At 43.1% G+C, this 20643-nt stretch overlaps 1 protein-coding gene across 1 annotated transcript in view; it reads right to left on the bottom strand.

The window, feature by feature from the left end:
* ARL3 (ARF like GTPase 3) overlaps window positions 1-20643 on the bottom strand; it is an 89800-nt gene that overhangs the window by 52482 nt on the left and 16675 nt on the right. Inside the window, exons 2-4 of the mRNA XM_075348604.1 lie at window positions 5978-6121; window positions 4011-4127; window positions 2974-3024 (exon numbers count right to left, since the gene is read on the bottom strand). Coding sequence (XP_075204719.1) covers window positions 2974-3024; window positions 4011-4127; window positions 5978-6121 — 312 coding nt within the window. The remainder of the gene's footprint in view (window positions 1-2973; window positions 3025-4010; window positions 4128-5977; window positions 6122-20643) is intronic.

Below are 20643 nucleotides of genomic sequence, written 5' to 3' on the forward strand. Positions count from 1 at the left end.
CTTTAGCGATGTCGTTGTGTGTGACACCTATGAGCGATTTTGAATCGTCACAGAAACGTTCAAAATCGCTCATTGGTGACATGCCCCCCTCTTCCCAATTATCGTTGCTGCTGCAGTAACGATGTTGTCTGTCGTTCCTGCGGCAGCACACATCGCTATGTGTGACACCGCAACGACAAACATCTCCTTACCTGCGTCCACCGGAAAAGGAGGAAGGAGGTGGGCGAGATGTTCTGGCCGCTCATCTCCTCCCCTCCTTTTCTTTTGGGCGGCGGTTCAGTGACGCTGCTGTGACGTCGCTGTGATGCTGAACGGACCACCCCCTTAGAAAGGAGGCAGTTCGCCGGTCACAGCGACGTCGCTGCACAGGTATGTGCATGTGACGCTGCCGTAGCGATAATGTTCGCTACGGCAGCGATCACCACATATCATTACAATGACGGGGGCGGGTGCTATCGTGCTCAACATTGCTAGCAATTGCCAGCAATGTCATAGCGCGTAAAGCACCCTTTAGCCACACCAGCTTCATCCCATCTGTTCAGCATGGATGGGCTGAAGATGAGGAGGAGAAGAAGATGGAGCGTCGTCTTCCTGGTGTTGACAGGGAAGTGTTGCCTGTTGGGAGTCTTGCACACATGCCTTTCCCATGACCCTCGCGTTATATGCATTTTGGCCAACACTGATTACTGGTTGTTCACTCTTCTCAACACACGCTACAAGGAGAAATTTCCATCTGTCCAGCTGACAGGCTGACTCTTATCAAAATGAACAAGGCCTAGACTTCTCAACCCCACAGGATGACAGCAGCGGAACATAAAGGCAATTCAAGGCTTCCTTTTTTTTTTTTTCCTGGTGTATTCCCATGCATCCCTTCCCCCCAAAAAAGGGTATATGGTGCATGGTTTACTCTTTTTTTTTTCTCCTCCTCCACCATATAAACTGGGTCTTCAGGCAGCCCCTGCTCCTAATTTTTAGAGGGTAAACAGGTGGTCCTCACTCAAAATGTTTAGGGGTCATCAGGCGGTCCTTGCACCAAAATTTTAGAAGGTCATCAAGGGGCCCTCACTTCAATTTTTAAGAGGGTCATTAGGCAGCCCTTGCTCCACATTTTAAGAGGGTAAAAAGAAAGCCCTCACTCAAATTGTTTTCAATGTGTGAGGCCTACCTCTACAATTTTCTTCCACAAATAGATGTAAACCCCCCCCAGGGGCTAAATGTTTTTCAGCCCTTGCACATAGTGATTAGGCTTTACCAGGCTAGGTGTTCCATTTATTAAAAAATAGGAAAAAATGTTTTCTGAGGCCCTCCTCTACGTGTCTTCCAGGGTATATTGCATTCCCTCCTAACTGTTGGCAGCCCTTGCACTTACTGCATAGTCTTTATGAGTCTAGGAGTACCACTACCAAACAATTTTAACACAATCTGTATGAGGCCCTCCTTTATGTCTAATATAGGGTGTCTCGGAGTCCCTATTGCTCCAAATTTGTGCCAGTTCTTTCATTGTCCACATAGGCTTTGTGAGGTTCAGAGTCCCTCCTTCATTAATGAAACCGGATGTGTCCTACCATGTCACGCACATCATTGCCCTGATAACATAGTAAAAAGGTTAAAATTACAATTACAGGTGACTACTGGTGGGAGTAGTTTTATTTCCCCCTCTACTATGTCATCTACTGTAGTCACAGGTGACGGGGAAAAACAGTGAGATGAAACCGCTTATTAAGGGGGTAGAGGAGGGTATATTTTTTTTCGTTTTATTTATTTTGCCTATACAAATCATTACACAGGAAAGAATGTTTCCTAAACATTATTTCCTGTTAAATCTATTTTATCTTCGATTTTGTATGTTTTATTGTCAGTAAGTAAAGTGGGGTAATACTCTGACAACATTGTTTCGAGCAGCGACGTGGGAGTCAGATATGTATATAGGCGTCTTCCTCATACTGTTCGCATTTGATTTGAGCACGGTTTCCATCCATTTCAGTGATTTTCCTGCCCCCCAGCCCCCTTGTTCGGGTCTTCCTGAAAAATATTCGAGTTTCCCATTGACTTCCATTGTATTCGGTACTTGAGTCAAGCCCGTACAAGCGTCCGACCTGCTGGAATTGAGTAGCGAGCAATTTAGTGCTCACTGATCCCTACTGAGAATGACCTAAATTAAAACTTGTGGATTATTAAAGATGTGTTTGACATTACTATGATATCGATGCCCATTCATCCGTATAAGTCATCAATATTAGATCGGTGGGCATCCGACACCCAGCACCCCAACTGTTCAGCTGTTTTGAGCCCTGGCAGAAGCCAGTTGTGAATAGATTGGGGGGGGGGGAAATCAGTGATGTTCTGCTCTAATTGCTGCTACAGATCAGCTCCTATTTGAGCAGGAGCTGATCTGTTGCACCAGGCAGTGGGGATCCACCCTACACTGTATACATCCAGCTGATTAGTGGGGGTGCTGGGTGTCAGACTCCCACTGATCTGATATTGATAACCTATCCTGATCGTTAAAGTGGTTGTTCCCTTTCAATTAAATTTCTCCCCTGGCTGCAGTTAATTAGAGAAAAACAAAACAGTGCAGTGCTCACCTTCCCTGGGTCCACTGGCAAGTATCTGCTGGTGATCCCGAAGTCTGGCATTGGCTGTTGCGCTGACATTACCTTGACAGTGCGGCAACCAAACAGTGAGATCGGCGTATACCCAGGAACGCACCATTCTGGACTCCATACTGAACTTACCGATTTGTGCATGCGCTGTTGACGTGGCGTTAGCACCACTGCCATCGTCAGACACCGGGAACAGCAGCAAAGACTTGCTGGTTGACATGGGGAGAACTGCAGCCACGAGGACATTTTATTGAAAGGAAATAACCCCTTTAAGTCATCAATATATCATAGTAATGGAAAACCCTTATAAACCATTGCACAAAAGTTACAAATATACGGTCAAACAGAAAAAGGCAAAATCAATACCAACCTGACCCGTTTCTTCAAAACGTTTTCTGTCTGCGCTGTCAATGACATATATCTATTTACAGACGAAAAGAAGATGTTTTCATTAGAGGCTAAAACTATAGAAAGTATTGTGCCAGATGTCATCACCAGCAATCACGCTATAAAAAGTGTATGTGATGCACCCCCGAATCAATGCAGGGGCCAAAGCTTAAACGCTTATGTCAGTTATTGTCAGTGTTATCTAAAAGGTCTCAGTAGTGACCCCAATGATACAGGAATGTAGCACTTAGGCTCTGTGCACACAGTGCGCTATTGATGCTTTTTTTTTAGTGCTCTTTTGTCTCAAAACTGCATGCAATTCCTTATACCAGCAAAGTCAATGAGAATTCTGAAGTTTTGTGCACATGTTGCTTTTATCTCTTGCAGATTTGGTGCAGGAATAAATCTGTAAAATGTCAATTATTTCAGCATTTTTCGACCCCAAATGCATGCAAAACGCATTGCATTTTTGGTGCAGAAATTTCTGCAAATACTCAGTGTGCGCACATAGCCTTATCCTCTGGATAGGCGATAACGTCTGGTACCCAAAATACCTTTTAGGCCCTGTGCACACACTGCGTTTTTGCTGCAGAATTGGTGCAGTTTTTGTTCAGAAGCTTCATGCAGTCCTTCCCCAGCAAAGTCTATGAGCAATTCAAAATGCTGTGTGTATGTTGCGCCTTTTTTCCTTAAAGGTTTTGCTGCAGAATTTCTGCAGCAAAAAGAAGTAGCATGTCATTTCTTTTTTGCGTTTTTCCCTGTGTTTTGCCATTGACAATGTTAAAAAACCGCAGACAAAAACATGGTAAATCTGCACCAAAACTGAATGCGTTTTTGGTGCGTTTTTCAACAGGTAGATGCGGTTTTCTGTCAGAAGGTGCGTTTTTCGCTGGAGAAACAAATCCGCAGTGTGCGCACATAGCCTAGGTTGGATACTAACAATGTAAAAAGAAAAAAAAAACACCTAAAAATGAGAAACTTTTCTAACTGTATAATATACTATTAAACCAAATCACTTACAAGTACATCAGTATTTTCAAAGTAGTTCCTCCAGTACGGCCTGATTTTCCTCTGTCCGCCTATGTCCCATACGTTGAGTTTGAACCCTTGAGATTGTACACTCTTGATATTAAATCCCTAAAAACAACAAAGCCATTAAAAAAAATAATCATCAATTATCCTTTTTGTGAAGGTAGACAACATGGTTGTATGACATGTACTTGGTTTAGAGGGAGGACGGGGTAACAAGTGATAATAATTAGTGACTACTGTATAAGCAGCCACCTGCGCCCCACACAGTGTAGAGCTGCACCAGTACAGGGGTTTCAGGTGCATTTAGATTTTTTTTTTTTACAGTTCGTCAAATTTTACAATGTACAACAAAGAAATCTACAAATGTAATAACACGGAAGCGGCTAATCGAGGGGAGGACATGAAGAGGATAAGGCCAACCACATACTAACCAATTTCATCAGTATGGCGTCCTACATATCTAATATATAAAGCTAAGTGTATGTATATATATGTGTGTGTGTGTGTGTGTGTGTGTGTGTGTGTGTGTGTGTGTGTGCGCGCATGTCCGCTAAAGGAATCCGCACAGTCGTATGTACAATCACGATATTTTGCACTGACACCCCATTTGACTCAGGGAACGTCATTAGACTATGTTTTGAGGGGAAATTTTAACCCCCGCACTTTACAATTATTCGGCAAAAAACTTGCCTCCATTAAAATCAATGGAGTTGAGAGCTACAATGCAGCCAGAACTTCAGAAGAATGTGCACCATGCCCCTGAATGGAATTTTGGCATGTCACAATGCAGTCAGGGAAAGACAGACAAAGAAAGACAAAAGACAGACATACAGGGAAAGAGACGGGCAGACAAAGAGACAGGTAGACACAGGGAAAGAGCAGGCAGACAAAGAGACAGACAGACACAGGTAGACACAGACAAAGAGACAGACAGGGAAAGAGATCGAGAGAGACAGACAGGGAAAGAGATCGAGAGAGACAGACAGTGAAAGAGATCGAGAGAGACAGACAGGGAAAGAGACAGACAAACAAAGAGACAGAGACACAGACACAAACAAAGAGACAGAGACACAGACAGATATAGAGAAACAGACAGACAGACTGGCAGAGAAACAGGTTTTTGCACCCAGTTCAGACATAGAATGGAGTTCCAAACGTTATTCCTTATTTGTTAGTAGTTTTTCGTTTGTGAACCCTCCCCACTCACACCTATTGCCAATCCACATGATACGTATATATAGCCTGGGTCTCAGCTTCCCATACACGGTAAGTTTTTTAACTGCATGAGAGGACACACACAAGCTAGGGACCCCAACGTAGAGAAATACTTTGGCGTAGTGTTGGGGCTCTATTGCATTGATCAATTCAGTAGCTAAATTTCTCTTTATTCATATATCCATGGCAGTAATGCAGGTTCCATTTTTCACATTTCATTCTTACATATAGCTATTGGATTTTTCATGTCAGTATTCACACAGCAGTTTCTGCTATTACATGTATTCCTCTTACATAGTCACTGGTGTGCATACCTTATCTCCATATAGTGATGTTTTTTTAGGTTTTTGCACCCAGTTCAGACATAGAATGGAGTTCCAAACGTTATTCCTTATTTGGCAGAGAAACAGAGACCGTTACTATCCCGGGCAACGCCAGGTACTGCAGTTAGTATACTATAATATGGGGAACTGAGGAATTTATACAGCAAATGCATCCGACCACAACAGAAAAAGCCTAGAATCACAGTCTTATCCAGAGTAGAATACAGTCATTGTCAGCCATTAGTGTGATGGATTCTTGGGTTAACGGACTTGTATCTCTCCTATAGGAATTCTCAATGTTGTAAGCAGCGATTCCAATATGTAAATTGCGGCTTATACAACTAAATGTGGACCAACAATGGTGGGATGGTAACGGGGGTCTACATTTACCTGAAATGAGTGACCCCTGACGCTCACCTGTGTTGGAGTGATGTGACTGATGTCCTCCGATGCTAACTGCTTCAGCAGCGTGGTTTTTCCTGCATTATCGAGACCCAGAAGCAGGATCCGGACCTCCTGCTCGGGATTACTTTTCAGTTTACGCAAGATAGACAGCAGACCCTGTAGAGAGAGGCAGAATTGCATTGTTTAATAGAATGGATTAGGTTTTATTTTGACACTTATCAAACGAAAGGAAACATGGAGTAGTCTCCTGGGGATTACTAGTCACAGCACTGCTCCAGTCACTCAGAGGACTTTATGACCCCCCCACCCTTTCATGATGGGTGAAGATCTCAGGGATCATACATTCATTTATTTTACTCACTTATATAGCACAATTCCACAGCACCTTACAGATGTGATCACCACTGTCCCGATTGGTGTCTTTGGAGTCTGGGAAGAAACTGGAGAACCTGGAGCAAACCCACAAAAACACAGGGAGACATGCAACTCCTGCAGAGGTTGTTCTTTGCGGGATTTGAACCCAGGACCTAGTCATACAGTGGGTACAGAAAGTATTCAGAGCCCTTTAAATTTTTCACTCTGTTTCATTGCAGCCATTTGGTAAATTCCAAAAAGTTCATTTTTTTTTCTCATTAATGTGCACTCTGCACGCCATCTTGACAGACAAAAAAACAGAAATGTAGAAATTTTTGCAAATTTAAATCAAACAAGAAAAACTGAAATATCACATCGTCATAAGTATTCAGACCCTTTGCTCAGTATTGAGTAGAACAACTCTCCTTTTGAGCTAGTACAGCCATGAGTCTTCTTGGGGTCCTGGATTTGGGGATCCTCTGCCATTCTTCTTTGCAGATCCTCTCCAGTTCTGTCAGGTTGGATGGTGAACGTTGATGGACGCCACTTTCAGGTCTCTCCAGAGATGCTCAATTGGGTTTAGGTCAGGGTTCTGGCTGGCCAGTGAAAAATGGTCACAGAGTTGTTCTGGATCCACTCCTTTGTTATTTTAGCTGTGTGCTTAGGGTCATTGTCTTGTTGGAAGGTGAAACTTCTGCCAAGTCTGAGGTCCAGAGCACTCTGGAAGAGGTTTTCTTCCAGGATATCTTTGTACTTGGCCACATTCATCTTTACTTCAATTGCATCCAGTCGTCCTGTCCCTGCAGCTGAAAAACACCCCCATAGCATGATGCTGCCACCACCATGTTTCACTGTTGGGATTGTATTGGGCAGGTGATGAGCAGTGCCTGGTTTTCTCCACACATACCACTTAGAATTATCATCAAAAAGTTCTCTCTTTGTCTCATCAGACCAGAGAATCTTATTTCTCATAGTCTGGGAGTCCTTCATGTGATTTTTTGCAAACTCTATGCGGGCTTTCATATGTCTTGCACTGAGTAGAGGCTTCCATCAGGCCACTCTGCCAAAAAAGGCCCGAATGGTGGAGGGCTTGCAGTGATAGTTGACTTTGTGGTACTTTCTCCCATCTCGCTACTGCATCTCTGGGGCTCAGCCACAGTGATCTTGGGGTTCTTCTTTACCTCTCTCACCAAGGCTCTTCTCCCACGATTACTCAGTTTGGCTGGACAGCCAGATCTAGGAAGAGTTCTGGTGGTCCCAAAGGATTATGGAGGCCACTGTTCTCTTGGGAACCTTGAATACCGCAGAAATTGTTTTGCAACCTTGGCCAGATCTGTGCCTTGCCACAATTCTGTCTCTGAGCTCCATGGGCAGTTCCTTTGACCTCATGATTCTCATTTGGTCTGACATACACTGTGAGCTTCTGTGGTAGGGAAAACAAGGGCGCAATAGGGTCTTACCCGATATTTGGGTATAAGAAAGTGAAGAGATGCACTCACCTGGTCTGGTTGTGATAGTCACAACCCCTATAACAGCGTATGGGAGTGCTGAGCTGGTTCAGCAGCGGCCCCGTCAGAAGTGGTTACTGTAAAAACGGAGATGAAAGAAGACGGGTTTTTCAGCCGCGCTATGAACCACACCGTTGAAGATTCCTTAAGATATTTTTATTGAGCCATTCCAACGCGTTTCAAAGGCATGACCGCCTTCTTCCTCAGGGAATAGAAGATATATTTCTATTCCCTGAGGAAGAAGGCGGTCATATCTTAAGGAATCTTCAACGGTGTGGTTCATAGCGCGGCTGAAAAACCCGTCTTCTTTCATCTCCGTTTTTACAGTATACACTGTGAGCTGTGAGATCTTATATAGACAGGACTTGATTTGGAAAGGCACACACACCTGTCAGTTTAATTAAACACAGCTGGACTCCAATGAAGGAGTAGATCCATCTCAAGGATCAGCTGTTCTTGGTTCCGGTGGCGGCAGTAGGAAATGCTCAGTTCCGGCGCTGTCTATCTTCTGATAGCGCCCGAGCACTGCACATCCACCTCATATTGATTAGAATGGGAGGCAGATGTGAAGGCCGCGCCCGCTATCAGAAGACAGAGCAGCATCGGAACTGAGCATTTCCGTTTGCCTGCTGCCGCCGGGATCAAGATCAGCTGATCAGCAGGAGTGCAGGGTGGCTGACCCCGGTCGATCAGACATTGTTGACCTATCCTAAAGATAGGCCATCAATGTCAAAGTAGTGAACAACCTCTTTAACCTCCTCCCATCAGCCATCTTTCATGTACAGTGCATATCTGATGTCGGTGTATGGAGTGTGCTCAAACTTCATGTCCTATGCACAAATGACGGGTTATTGATTGTATTTTAAGAGTTGGCATACAGTACAGACCAAAGGTTTGGACACACCTTCTCATTCTAAGATTTTTTTATTTATTTTCAGGACTCTGAAAATTGTAGATTCACATTGAAGGCAAAACTATGAATTAACACATGTGGAATGAAATACTTAACAAAAAAGCATGAATCAACTGAAAATATGTCTTATATTCTAGGTTCTTCAAAGTAGCCACCTTTTGCTTTGATTACTGCTTTGCACACTCTTGGCATTCTCTTGATGAGCTTCAAGAGGTAGTCACCGGAAATGGTTCTCACTTCACAGGTGCGCCCTGTCAGGGTTAATAAGTGGGATTTCTTGCCTTATAAATGGGGTTGGGACCATCAGTTGTGTTGTGCAGAAGTCTGGTGGATACACAGCTGATAGTCCTACTGAATAGACTGTTAGAATGTGTAGTATGGCAAGGAAAAAGCAGCTAAGTAAAGAAAATGAGTGACCATCATTACTTTAAGAACTGAAGGTCAGTCAGTCCGAAAAATTGGGAAAACTTTGAAAGTGTCCCCAAGTGCAGTGGCAAAAACCATCAAACAAACTGGCTCACATGAGGACCGCCCCAGGAAAGGAATACCAAGAGTCACCTCTGCTGTGGAAGATAAGTTAATCCGAGTCACCAGCCTCAGAAATCGCAGGTTAAGAGCAGCTCAGATTAGAGACCAGGTCAATGCCACACAGAGTTCTAGCAGCAGACACATCTCTAGAACAACTGTTAAGAGGAGACTTTGTGCAGCAGCCTTCACGGTAAAATAGCTGCTAGGAAACCACTGCTAAGGACAGGTAATAAGGAGAAGAGACTTGTTTGGGCTAAAGAACACAAGGAATGGACATTAGACCAGTGGAAATCTGTGATTTGGTCTGATGAGTCCAAATTTGAGATCTTTGGATCCAACCACCGTGTCTTTGTGCGACGCAGAAAAGGTGGACAGGTGGACTCTACATGCCTGGTTCCCACTGTGAAGCATGGAGGAGGAGGTGTGATGGTGTGGGGGTGCTTTGCTGGTGACACTGTTGGTGATTTATTCAAACTTGAAGGCATACTGAACCAGCATGGCTACCACAGCATCTTGCAGCGGCGTGCTATTCCATACGGTTTGCGTTTAGTTAGACCAGCAGTTATTTTTCAACAGGACAATGACCCCAAACACACCTCCAGGCTGTGTAAGGACTATTTGACTAAGAAGGAGAGTGATGGGATGCTACGCCATATGACCTGGTCTCCACAGTCACCAGACCTGAACCCAATCGAGATGGTTTGGGGTGAGCTGGACCGCAGAGTGAAGGCAAAAGGGCCAACAAGTGCTAAGCATCTCTGGGAACTCCTTCAAGACCATTTCCGGTGACTACCTCTTGAAGCTCATCAAGAGAATGCCAAGAGTGTGCAAAGCAGTAATCAAATCAAAAGGTGGCTACTTTGAAGAACCTAGAATATAAGACATATTTTCAGTTGTGTCATACTTTTTTGTTAAGTTTTTCATTCCACATGTCTTAATTCATAGTTTTGATGCCTTCAATGTGAATCTACAATTTTCAGAGTCCTGAAAATAAATAAAAAAAATCTTAGAGTGATGACAATAAAGGAAACTCTTTGAATGAGAAGGTGTATCCAAACTTTTGGTCTGTACTGTATGCCTCTAATAGCAGCGACCAGAGTTGTCTAACCCTTATCCGCCACTGTCAATTATTGCCAGGAACACTTAATTGGAGCGATCCGGATGGAGCGCCAGTTCGCCGATAACAAGTACAAGCCCAGTAAGGAAAGATGTGGTGGGGTAAAAAAAGAAAGGAGAAAAAAATAAAAAATTATATAACACATATATATATATATATATATATATATAAAAATAAAAATCACCTCCCTTTTCTCCATTTACAAAGAAACAAACTTATCCGAACAAAATATAACACCAAAGCTGGTCTGCATCCCCCCAAAAAGAATAAAAAAAGTGTTCAAAGTATTATACATACCAAAAATGGTAAAAATAAATAAAGGCGATGGTTCACCAAACGAAACAAGCACCCACACAGCTCCAACAACGAGGAAAATAAAACATTACTGGTCTCAAGAAAATGGCAACAATCCAAAAGGGTTTTTGTTTCTTTTTTAAGCTTACACTTGGTATCACCACAATCCTATAGCTTGAGGAATAATCTTGTCAGGTCATTTTTTTATACAATGAAAAGTGTAAGAATAAAACCCAAAAACAGACAAAATTGAGTTTTCTTTATTTTAATTTCTTCACCATCTCACTGGGAACCTGTCAGGTCCAATATGCACCCAGAACCACGAGCAGTTCTGGGTGCATATTTCTATTCCCTGTCTAACTGTCCCTGTATACACTAGCATAGATAAAGGGATCTTTAGAAAAGTATTTTTAAAGATCCTTTATGATATGTAAATGAGCGCAGGGACTAGTCACTAGGGCATTCGTTCCTGTGCTGATTCCACCCTCTTAGCATGCCCACAGGGGTGTGCTAATATTCAATTCAATGCCCATTGCCCATTATCATTAGCGGTGACGTGCGTACCTGTGTCCACTGTCACCGCTGATCTGAATGCATGGCGCTTCTGGTAATGTGCAGTATGAAGCCGGGTGTTCGTGTCCTGACTTCAGAGAGGTCTAGTGCGCATGACCCGGAAGTACCAGGACTTCGGATCAGCGGTGACAGCAGAGACAGGTACACACGACACCACTGTTAATGCTGCATTGAATAGCATGTTAGCACGCCCCTGTGGGCGTACTAACATGCTAAAAGTGCAGAATGAGCGCAGGAACTAACGCCCTTGACTAGTCCCATCGCTCATTAGCTTATCATAAAGGATCTTTAGAAATACTTTTTCTATAGATCTCTTTATCTATGCTAGTAAATACAGGTACAGTTAGGCAGTGATTAGCAATATGTAACCAGAACTGCTCGTGGTTCTGGGTGCATATTGCACCTGACAGGTTCCCACTAAGATGTTTTTTCCCTTTTCCAGTGTATCACAAGGTAAAATGAAAAGTACAACTCGTCCCACAATAAAGTCCTCATATAGCCATGATGATGATGAAAAGATAAATAAGTTATGATTCTTGGAAGACAGGGAGGAAAAAACTAAGGAAAAAAAAAAATTGCCAGTATTGGGGGAAGGATGGTAGCTCCCGTAATCATGTATAGAAAGTAAAAGTTTTTTTGTTTGTTTGCTTGCTTTTTTTTTTTAAACTACAATCCATTGTGATACCTCTCCCATACACACCATGGCAAATGTAGTCAGGGATCAATAGTAATTATACAGTGTGTCCACCCATATCCTGTTCACCACCATTAACTTGAGAACGGCGGCAGCTATAGGAATAGAAGTGGTGTCTAGGTATAGTAAAGTAGCCATGCGCTACGCAACCTCCTATAGCGCCACCTGGTGGAAAACAACGGAGTTAGCATTTTTATCTCGAAAACGGAACGAGATAGAGAAATAAAGTGAATTAAAAAATTGTAGGGCATCATCAATTCAATACGAATCCAAACCTTGCATACAGAAATGCTATGATATGAAACCCATGACCCCCCCCCCCAAACATTGAATGCTGGTCACGCATATGGTGCTCATTTAACTTTGATGCTCAAAGTGGCCCCCGTCAGCTGCAATGCGCATCTGGACTCTGCACAGCATACTGTATCTTGCTGCACGTTGTACAATATGGTAGGTGACACGTTTGCACAAGCATCTGTGATACGTCGTTGTAGGTCCTGTAATGTTGGTGGAGGGGTCGCATACACCTGGTGTTTGATGTGACCTCACAGAAAGAAGTCCAATGGGGTCAGGTCAGGTGAGTGTGGAGGCCACTCCATGAAGCCACCATTCCCAATGACTTGTAGGAAGGTCTCCATGAGGTATTGCTTCATGTCCGCAGCCTTGTGAGTTTTATACATTCTAATCAAAGCATTTCTGTATGCAAGGTGTCGATTCGTATTGAATTGATGATGCCCTACAACTTTGTAATTCACTTTTTTTCTCTCTCGTTCCGTTTTTGAGATAAAAATGCTAACTCCGTTGTTTTCCACCAGGTGGCGCTATAGGTGGTTTCATTGTGTTTCACATGGCTACTTTACTATACCTAGACACCACTTCTATGCCTATAGCTGCTGCCGTTCTCAAGTTAATGGCGGTGGACAGGATATGGGTGGACACACTGTATACTCAGTGAACATTATGATCATTTCTTATTGAACTTTCGGTATAGGACTGATTTAGAGCTGACGAGCCATCGCTGCAGTCAGAAGCCCCGGTTGTGACTGTAGTGTGAAGTCAGGTATGGACAGCTGAACTCAATTATTATCTAAGAACGTTTATAGCCCAGAAATTAATTTTTTGCTAAAAGGCGTTAAATCAGCAGAAAAGACCCGATTTTAGCTTCCTGGATAGAAAACAGCACACGGTCATTGTGTGGGCAGCCAGAGCTCACATGTGTCCCGGGATACACAAGTTGTGAAACGTGTGAGGCGGCGAGGAATAAAATACACCATGGCTTTGTTTTCTATCGGATCTTGAAATCCAATTCACGTGACCAGAAAAAGGTATGAAGTACTGAGGTGGTTTAGCCGATAGATCAGATACATAGCTGCTCTGCACCACGGCCATATGTCCAGCTGTAACACAAGGAGCCATTACAATGATCATATCAGGGAACTGCATGAGCAGCAGTCACGTAACAGGTGTAAGAGTGCGGCCATATTGGACATATCGGGTGCAGAAGAAGCGTAAAAACAGTGCGGTTTTACCAAAAATTCACTGTATGAATTGCAAAGTCATAATCCGTTGGGAAAGTCTGGAGCTTAAATGGACAAACTGTGGATGATCGGTCTTAAATCTGTCACCGGGTTTATGTTGTGTAATCTGAGAGCAACATAATGTAGGGGCTGAGATCCTGATTCCAGCGATGTATCACTTGCAGGTCTATATTCTGTTATTTTGATACAATTCCTGCACTCTCTGGTGCCGATCTAGCAGAGCTCGGAATGCTGGGCTGTGTATAACCCCGCCCACATCACCGATTGGCAGCTCTGTGTAGACTGACAGAAAGTTACCAATCCAGTGGTGGGGGCGGGGTTATACAGAGAAGTTGGATAGTAGGCAAGAGACACCTAATCCTGTAGTGATTATCTCCTGCTGATAAAACACTGGATTTTATTGAAACACACAGCTTAGTAAGTACATTTTATAACCCGAATGTAGCTTAACGGGAGGTGGTGGAGAGGGGTAGCAGGAGGCAGGGGCAATGCTGCGGGCGCGGTGCTGCGGCGGCTGTGCTGGGGCTGCGGGCGCGTACTGCGGCGGCTGTGCTGGGGCTGCAGGCGCTGTACTGCGGCGGCTAGGCTGCGGGCGCTGTGCTGGGGCTGCGGGCGCTGTACTGCGGCGGTTGTGCTGGGGCTGCGGGCGATGTGCTGGGGCGGCTGTGCAGGGGCTGCTGGCGCTGTGCAGGGGCTGAAGTGGCTTCAAATAATGGCACTTGGAGTTGGTGCACGCGCAGATGGAGCTCTCGCCTCAAGATCTCTTCTGTGCGCGTGCCACCTCCAAACCCCTGATCTCCAGGCAGAGGACTTAAGGAAAATGGCGCCTGGAGGTGGGACGTGCGCAGATGAGATTTTGGCTTCTCATTGAGCTGATAGCTAAATCTGCGCATGCACCAACTTCGGGCGCCATTTCTTTGAAGGCCACACCGCCGACAGTTTTTGGGACAGCATCTGGGACACCCGTTGTACGGCTCGCAGCATCGCCCTGGTCCACCACCACCCCTGCGACCCCGCTCCACCACCACTTTTTTTTTATTTGATAAATCAATAGGACACATGAAAATAAGAAACTATGTAATATATCTTATCAGAGAAATCTGCTTCTTTCTTGCAGAATTTATCAGTCACTATTAGGGTGGGTGGACAGACACAAAAAAAGTCCGGATCTGCGCGGTTTCAAAGTTGCCCAGGTTCCGGATCCAGGCCCAGGATTCCGGGTGTTTGATCTGGATCCAGCACTCAAGAAAATAAAAATGAAGCGAGCGCTTCATACTCACCGAGGCTCCGGCCTGGCTGTGAGCTGCTCCCGCACTGCTGTACGATGCTCCTGTGGCCTCCCTGTGCCACTCATTTCATATGCATGGCTTTCCCCGCCAACCAGCCTGCATGGAGTCTGTGACTGGTTGCAGTCAGACGCAATTCTAGCCTGTGTTACGCGCCTCCCTGCATCCAGTCACTGCACATCGCGGCTCATTCATTCTGCACTCACAGCAGGCAGTCATGCTCTATGGCCACTCGCTGTGATATTCAGATATAGCAGATCTGAATTGTCTTAGGACCTCGTGTGAATTACTTCAGACCTGCATAGGTGTGTTGGGGTTAATAAAGTTTTTAAAGAGGGTGGTTTTTGTATTATACTCCAAATAATTTTTTTCGGTGTCTGTGTTTATTTACTTCCATCACTAATCTAGGGCTTAGTGGCAGCTGTGCACTGTTATTAACCCCCTTATTACACCGATTGCCACTGCATCAGGGCATTCAGGAAGAGGCGATAAAGCGCCGGGTTTGTCACATCTAATGGATGCGACAATTCCGGGCAGCTGGAGGCTGATATTTTTAGGCTGCAGCTCCCCAGGCTGAGAATACAACCCCAGCTATCAGATTTATCTTGGTTGGATATGAAAATTAGGGGGAACCGCACATCTTTTTTTTTTTTTAAATTACACTGGGGAACAATTTGAAAAAAAAATTCTGTTGAGTTAGGTTTTTGAGCTGATTTACATCAAAATTGGCATGCTGATTCCAAAAATGTAGTCAGTTTTTTTTCTATCACGTCAAGTTTTTCCTCCTCAACTTACCTGCCATAGAAGCACAATTGCACTGATTTCTGTAATAAGACTTGTTATCTAAGTACAATTCGACTCATATAGAGCTACGTGGCAACTTGTAATAGTCACAACTGAGACAGTGTGGTGAGAGGTGTGTGCAGCTCCCAATACGTCATGATTATCAATATCTTTACACAAAAAATGTATGTTAGTAGGAATAAATAGGATTTGTGATAGCTTTTCTCCTTAGGCGCTTAGTTGTAATTTATATATCTTTTATGATTTTTTTCTTTGTTAGTTTTCAAAGTTTGTAACTTTCCATCTCAGTGTTTTATTTACTTATGTACATATTTCCTTTGTTTCAGATCATGTCTGCTCCTTCTTCCTCTCGTCGTAAATGCCTAAACAACCCTGACTCCTTCTGCTATATTTGTGGTGTTTTCACCATTCCAGTTCAAAGGGCAAACATCAGTGCAGTGGTCAAACAAGCATATTTTGCATATTTTAAAGTAAAACTCGGTGATCAAGATAAGCCATGGGCCCCTCACATAGTGTGCAAGCAGTGTGTCGAGAGTTTACGGATGTGGACCAAAGGAACACGTGAAAAGTTGGCATTTGGTATCCCCATGGTGTGGAGAGAGCAAAAAAGTCATTCCACAGACTGTTACTTCTGTTTAGTGAAAACATCAGGATTTAACAGGAAAAATAAAAGTAAAATAGAATATCCAAATCTCCGGTCAGCTATCAGACCAATGCCTCATTCAGCTGAAATTCCAGTGCCAGTTTTGAACAGCTACCATCTCTAGAAGTTCTGAGTGATGTTGACGAACACAGTGACAGCAATGATGCAGAATTTGAAATTCACAAGGATTCAGTTCGTAAGGGATTTGATCAGCACGAGTTAAATGATTTAGCACGTGAATTGGGCTTATCAAAAAAAGCTTCAGAATTACTAGCATCAAGGCTGAATGAGAAACAGTTACTTGAACAAGGAGCGAAGGTATCATACTTTCGTACTAGAGAAAGTACATTTTTGCAGTACTTTCGGTGTGACAGCGGTTTTGTGTTTTGCCATAATATTCCTGGTTTACTACAAGAATTAGGGCTTTTCAATGTACAATCCAAATGAATGGCGACTGTTTATTGATAGCTCAAAGCGGAGTCTTAAGTGTGTCCTTCTACACAATGGCAATTTATTTGGTGCAGTCCCTATTGGGCATTCTGTCTCTCTTCGTGAAGAACATGGAGATGAAAAGAGAGTTATTGAGTTATTGAAATATGACACACACAATTGGATCATCTGTGTTGACCTTAAAATGGTTTGCTTCCTTCTTGGTCAGCAACGTGGGTACACAAAGTATCCCTGCTTTCTCTGTATGTGGGACAGCAGAGCTCGAGAAAAGCATTGGGTTGAGTCGAATTGGCCTCCAAGATCTGGTCTTAAACCTGGAGATCCTAACATTCTACATCAGCCACTTGTTGACAGGAAGAATATACTATTCCCACCTCTGCACATAAAACTAGGTCTCATGAAGCAATTTGTAAAAGCATTGCCAACTGACGGCAACTGTTTTAAGTACATCATGTTGGCACTTCCTGGACTGTCCATTGAAAAAAATCAAGGCTGGTGTGTTTGATGGTCCACAAATTCGACAGCTCATCAAAGATGAACATTTCACCGGGACTATGTCAGATCTTGAGAAGAATGCTTGGTTATCATTCAAAGACGTCGTCAAGATCTTTCTTGGAAATACACGTGCAAGTAATTACAAAGAAATTGTTCAGAAACTATTGGAGAGCTACAAAGCGCTTGGTTGCAACATGAGTATTAAACTACATTTTCTGCATTGCCATCTTGCCAACTTTCCAGAAAATCTTGGTGCTGTTGGCGATGAGCAAGGTGAACGATTTCACCAAGATTTGAAGGTTATGGAGGACCGTTACCAGGGTAGATGGGATGGACATATGATGGCTGACTATTGCTGGAGCATCAAACGTGATTGTCCTCAAGTTAAACACTCCAGAAAAAGCTATAAATGTACATTTTTACCTTAAATGCCTGCATATATATATATATATATATATATATATATATATATATATATATATATATATATATATATATATATATATATATATATATATATATATATATATATATATATATATATATATATATATATATATATCTATATCCTTTGCAAAAAACATGATAGTGTTAAAAAACATATTTGTCATGCCTATTTCTTATATATTTCATTTTTTGTTCATATTTGTGCTATTTAAAAAAAAAAAAACCACTTTTTAGGTACAGTAGTTTACATATTTTTGAGAAGACAAAAATCCTATAGTTCAAAAACTTGACGTGATAGAGAAAAACTGAGATCATTTCTGGATTCAGCATCCAAAAATTAAGAACAGTTGTCTGACCTAACTCCTAAAAAATTGCGTTCCCCAGTATTATTTAAATAATTAAAATGAAATAAAAAAAAAAGCTGCATGCGGTTCCCTCTTAGGCAGGAGTCACACTTGCGAGGGTTGGCTGCATGTAGTTCTATGCAGCTGCACGCGCGTGTCTGGAGAGCGGCAGGAAGTGCCGGGTGATGTGATGCGAGACTCGCACAAGTGTGACTCCGGCCTTTCGGTATGCAAAAGCCGTATGACTCGCACATGTCTCGCCTCGCATCACCTGGCAGCACACACTCTCCAGATACAAGCGTGCAGGTGCATAGAACATTTTTAACCTCCAGATTCTGGTTCCCATAGACTTATATGGTGAACATGGTAAAAAAAAAAAAAAAAAGCAGCAAAAACTATAGCTGTTAATCATACAGCTGACAAAAAAAGTGAAATAAAATGGGATCAAAAAGCATATATAAATAAAAACGGTACAGCTGAAAACATCATCTTGTCCCGCAAGAAACAAGCTGCCATACAGCTCCGTCAACCAAAAAAAACTAAAAAAAAACAAAAACTAGTTCTTAGAATATTGCAACTCAAAACTTTTTTTTAATTTTTACACAAAATAGCTTTTAGGCCCTGTGCGCACTTACCGGATTTTCGCGGTTTTGCTGCATGTTTCGCTGCAGAAAATGTTCATAACATCTCTGCAGTGAATCACCAGCAAAACCTATGGGCAAAAAAAATCCTGTGCGCACTAAGCGGAATTTGACAGCTGCATGTTTTGCTGCGGGAATCCTGCAGCAAAAACAATTGCATGTCAATTCTTTTCCGCACGTCGCTGCGGGATTTCACTACATTGACTCCAATGTTAATCATGAAATCCCGCAGGGAATAACGCAGGCAGCAAATTCTGTGCGGTTCACTGCGTTTTCCTGCGTTATTCCCTGCGGTATTTCGCGGTTTACCTCCGGTAATGTACATCGCTTGTCTGCGGTTTTGCAGGGAAGTGATGTCATTACAGGAAGAGGAAGCAAAGCAGAGAGTAAACAAACACAGATCACACACACATAGACATCACACACATAGAACACAGACACAGACACATAGAACACACATAGAAAGAAAACGGAAATATAGAAAACAAAGAACGTGGGCTCCGCTGCATATTTACCGTCCAGCCAAGGTAAGCACACAGCGGCGGCCCGGTATTCTCAGGCTGGGGAGGGAGAGGGGCAGGGTTAATGTCCCCCGCCTCACTCCCACAGCCGAGAATATCAGCCACAGCTGCCCCGGGACTGTCGCATGCATTATGCGGCAGCACCGGCGTGTCCCCGGCTCTTCCTGCCGCCGTGTAGCAGTGGTGGTCAGGGTAATACAAGGGGTTAATGGTGGCGGATCGCCGCCATTAACTCTAGGCTTGATCATGGCAGCGTCTATGTGACAGCTGACATGATCAACCCGTAAGTAAAGTGAATAAACACACAGAAAAATCCTTTATTTTAAATAAAACAAACAAGCCTCGTTCACCCTTTTATTAACCCCTCCCGAAACAAAGCTCCGACGTAAACCACAGTTCCTGCGCTGCTTACATCCAGCCGCGACTGTCACAGCGCTGAATGAATGCAGCAGACAGCAGAGGTAATTACCGGTCATTTCCCACGGCCGGTAATGTGAACTCACTGCCGACCGTGGGAAATGCAGCGATCTATCCTCTGTCTGTCTATCTATCCCTCTATCTATTCTTCTGTCTCTTTATCTATCTATCTCAGAGTGAAATGACTTTTTTTTTTTCTTTTTTCAATGTGCTTTATTGCACTGAATGCAATAAAGCACATCCCAACCCGCACGCGGCAAAACCGCGGCAATACCGCGAACAATACCGCGGTAAAACCGCAGCAAACCGCATGCGGTTTTCGGGTGCGGTTTGCCGCGGTTTTTTTACCGCGGGTGCGGTAATCTTTGAATACCTGCGGAATTTTCTTGAGAAAATTCCATTTTCCAGTGCGCACATAGCCTTATGGTGTAAAAGCGGCAAAATATTAAAAAAAAACCTATAGAAATGTGATATCGCTGTAATCGTACTGATAAAGTTGTCTTATCACTTTTATGGCACAGTGAACGGTGTTAAAGAAATAAATAAGAAAAACAATTCATGAATTGCTATTTCTTCTGGATTCTGCCTCACAAAAAGCGGAATAGGAAGTGATCAAAAGAACGTTATGTGACCCAAAATGATACCAATAAATACTCCAACTCATCCCGGAAAAAACAAGCCCTCACATGACTGTCGGCAAAAAAATTAAAAAATAAATAAAAATAAATAAAAAAGGAAAAAAAAAACAAAAACTATGACCTTCAAAATTCAGTGATGCAAAAAAAACCTTTATTTTCAGAAAAAAAAAAAGTGTTGTTTAGCGCGTTAGTAGCCAAACCTAAAAAAAAAAAACCTGGTATCACTGTAATCATACTGACCTGAGGAAGAAGGCCGCCAAATCACCGATACTGCAAGGTGAATGGTGTAAAAAAAGAAGGGAATTTTGTTTACTTACCGTAAATTCCTTTTCTTCTAGCTCCTATTGGGAGACCCAGACAATTGGGTGTATAGCTTCTGCCTCCGGAGGCCACACAAAGTATTACACTTTAAAAAGTGTAACCCCTCCCCTCTGCCTATACACCCTCCCGTGCATCACGTGCCCATCAGTTTT

The sequence above is a fragment of the Anomaloglossus baeobatrachus genome, chromosome 5 (assembly GCF_048569485.1).
Source record: "Anomaloglossus baeobatrachus isolate aAnoBae1 chromosome 5, aAnoBae1.hap1, whole genome shotgun sequence".
In the NCBI taxonomy this organism is placed as follows: Eukaryota; Metazoa; Chordata; class Amphibia; order Anura; family Aromobatidae; genus Anomaloglossus; species Anomaloglossus baeobatrachus.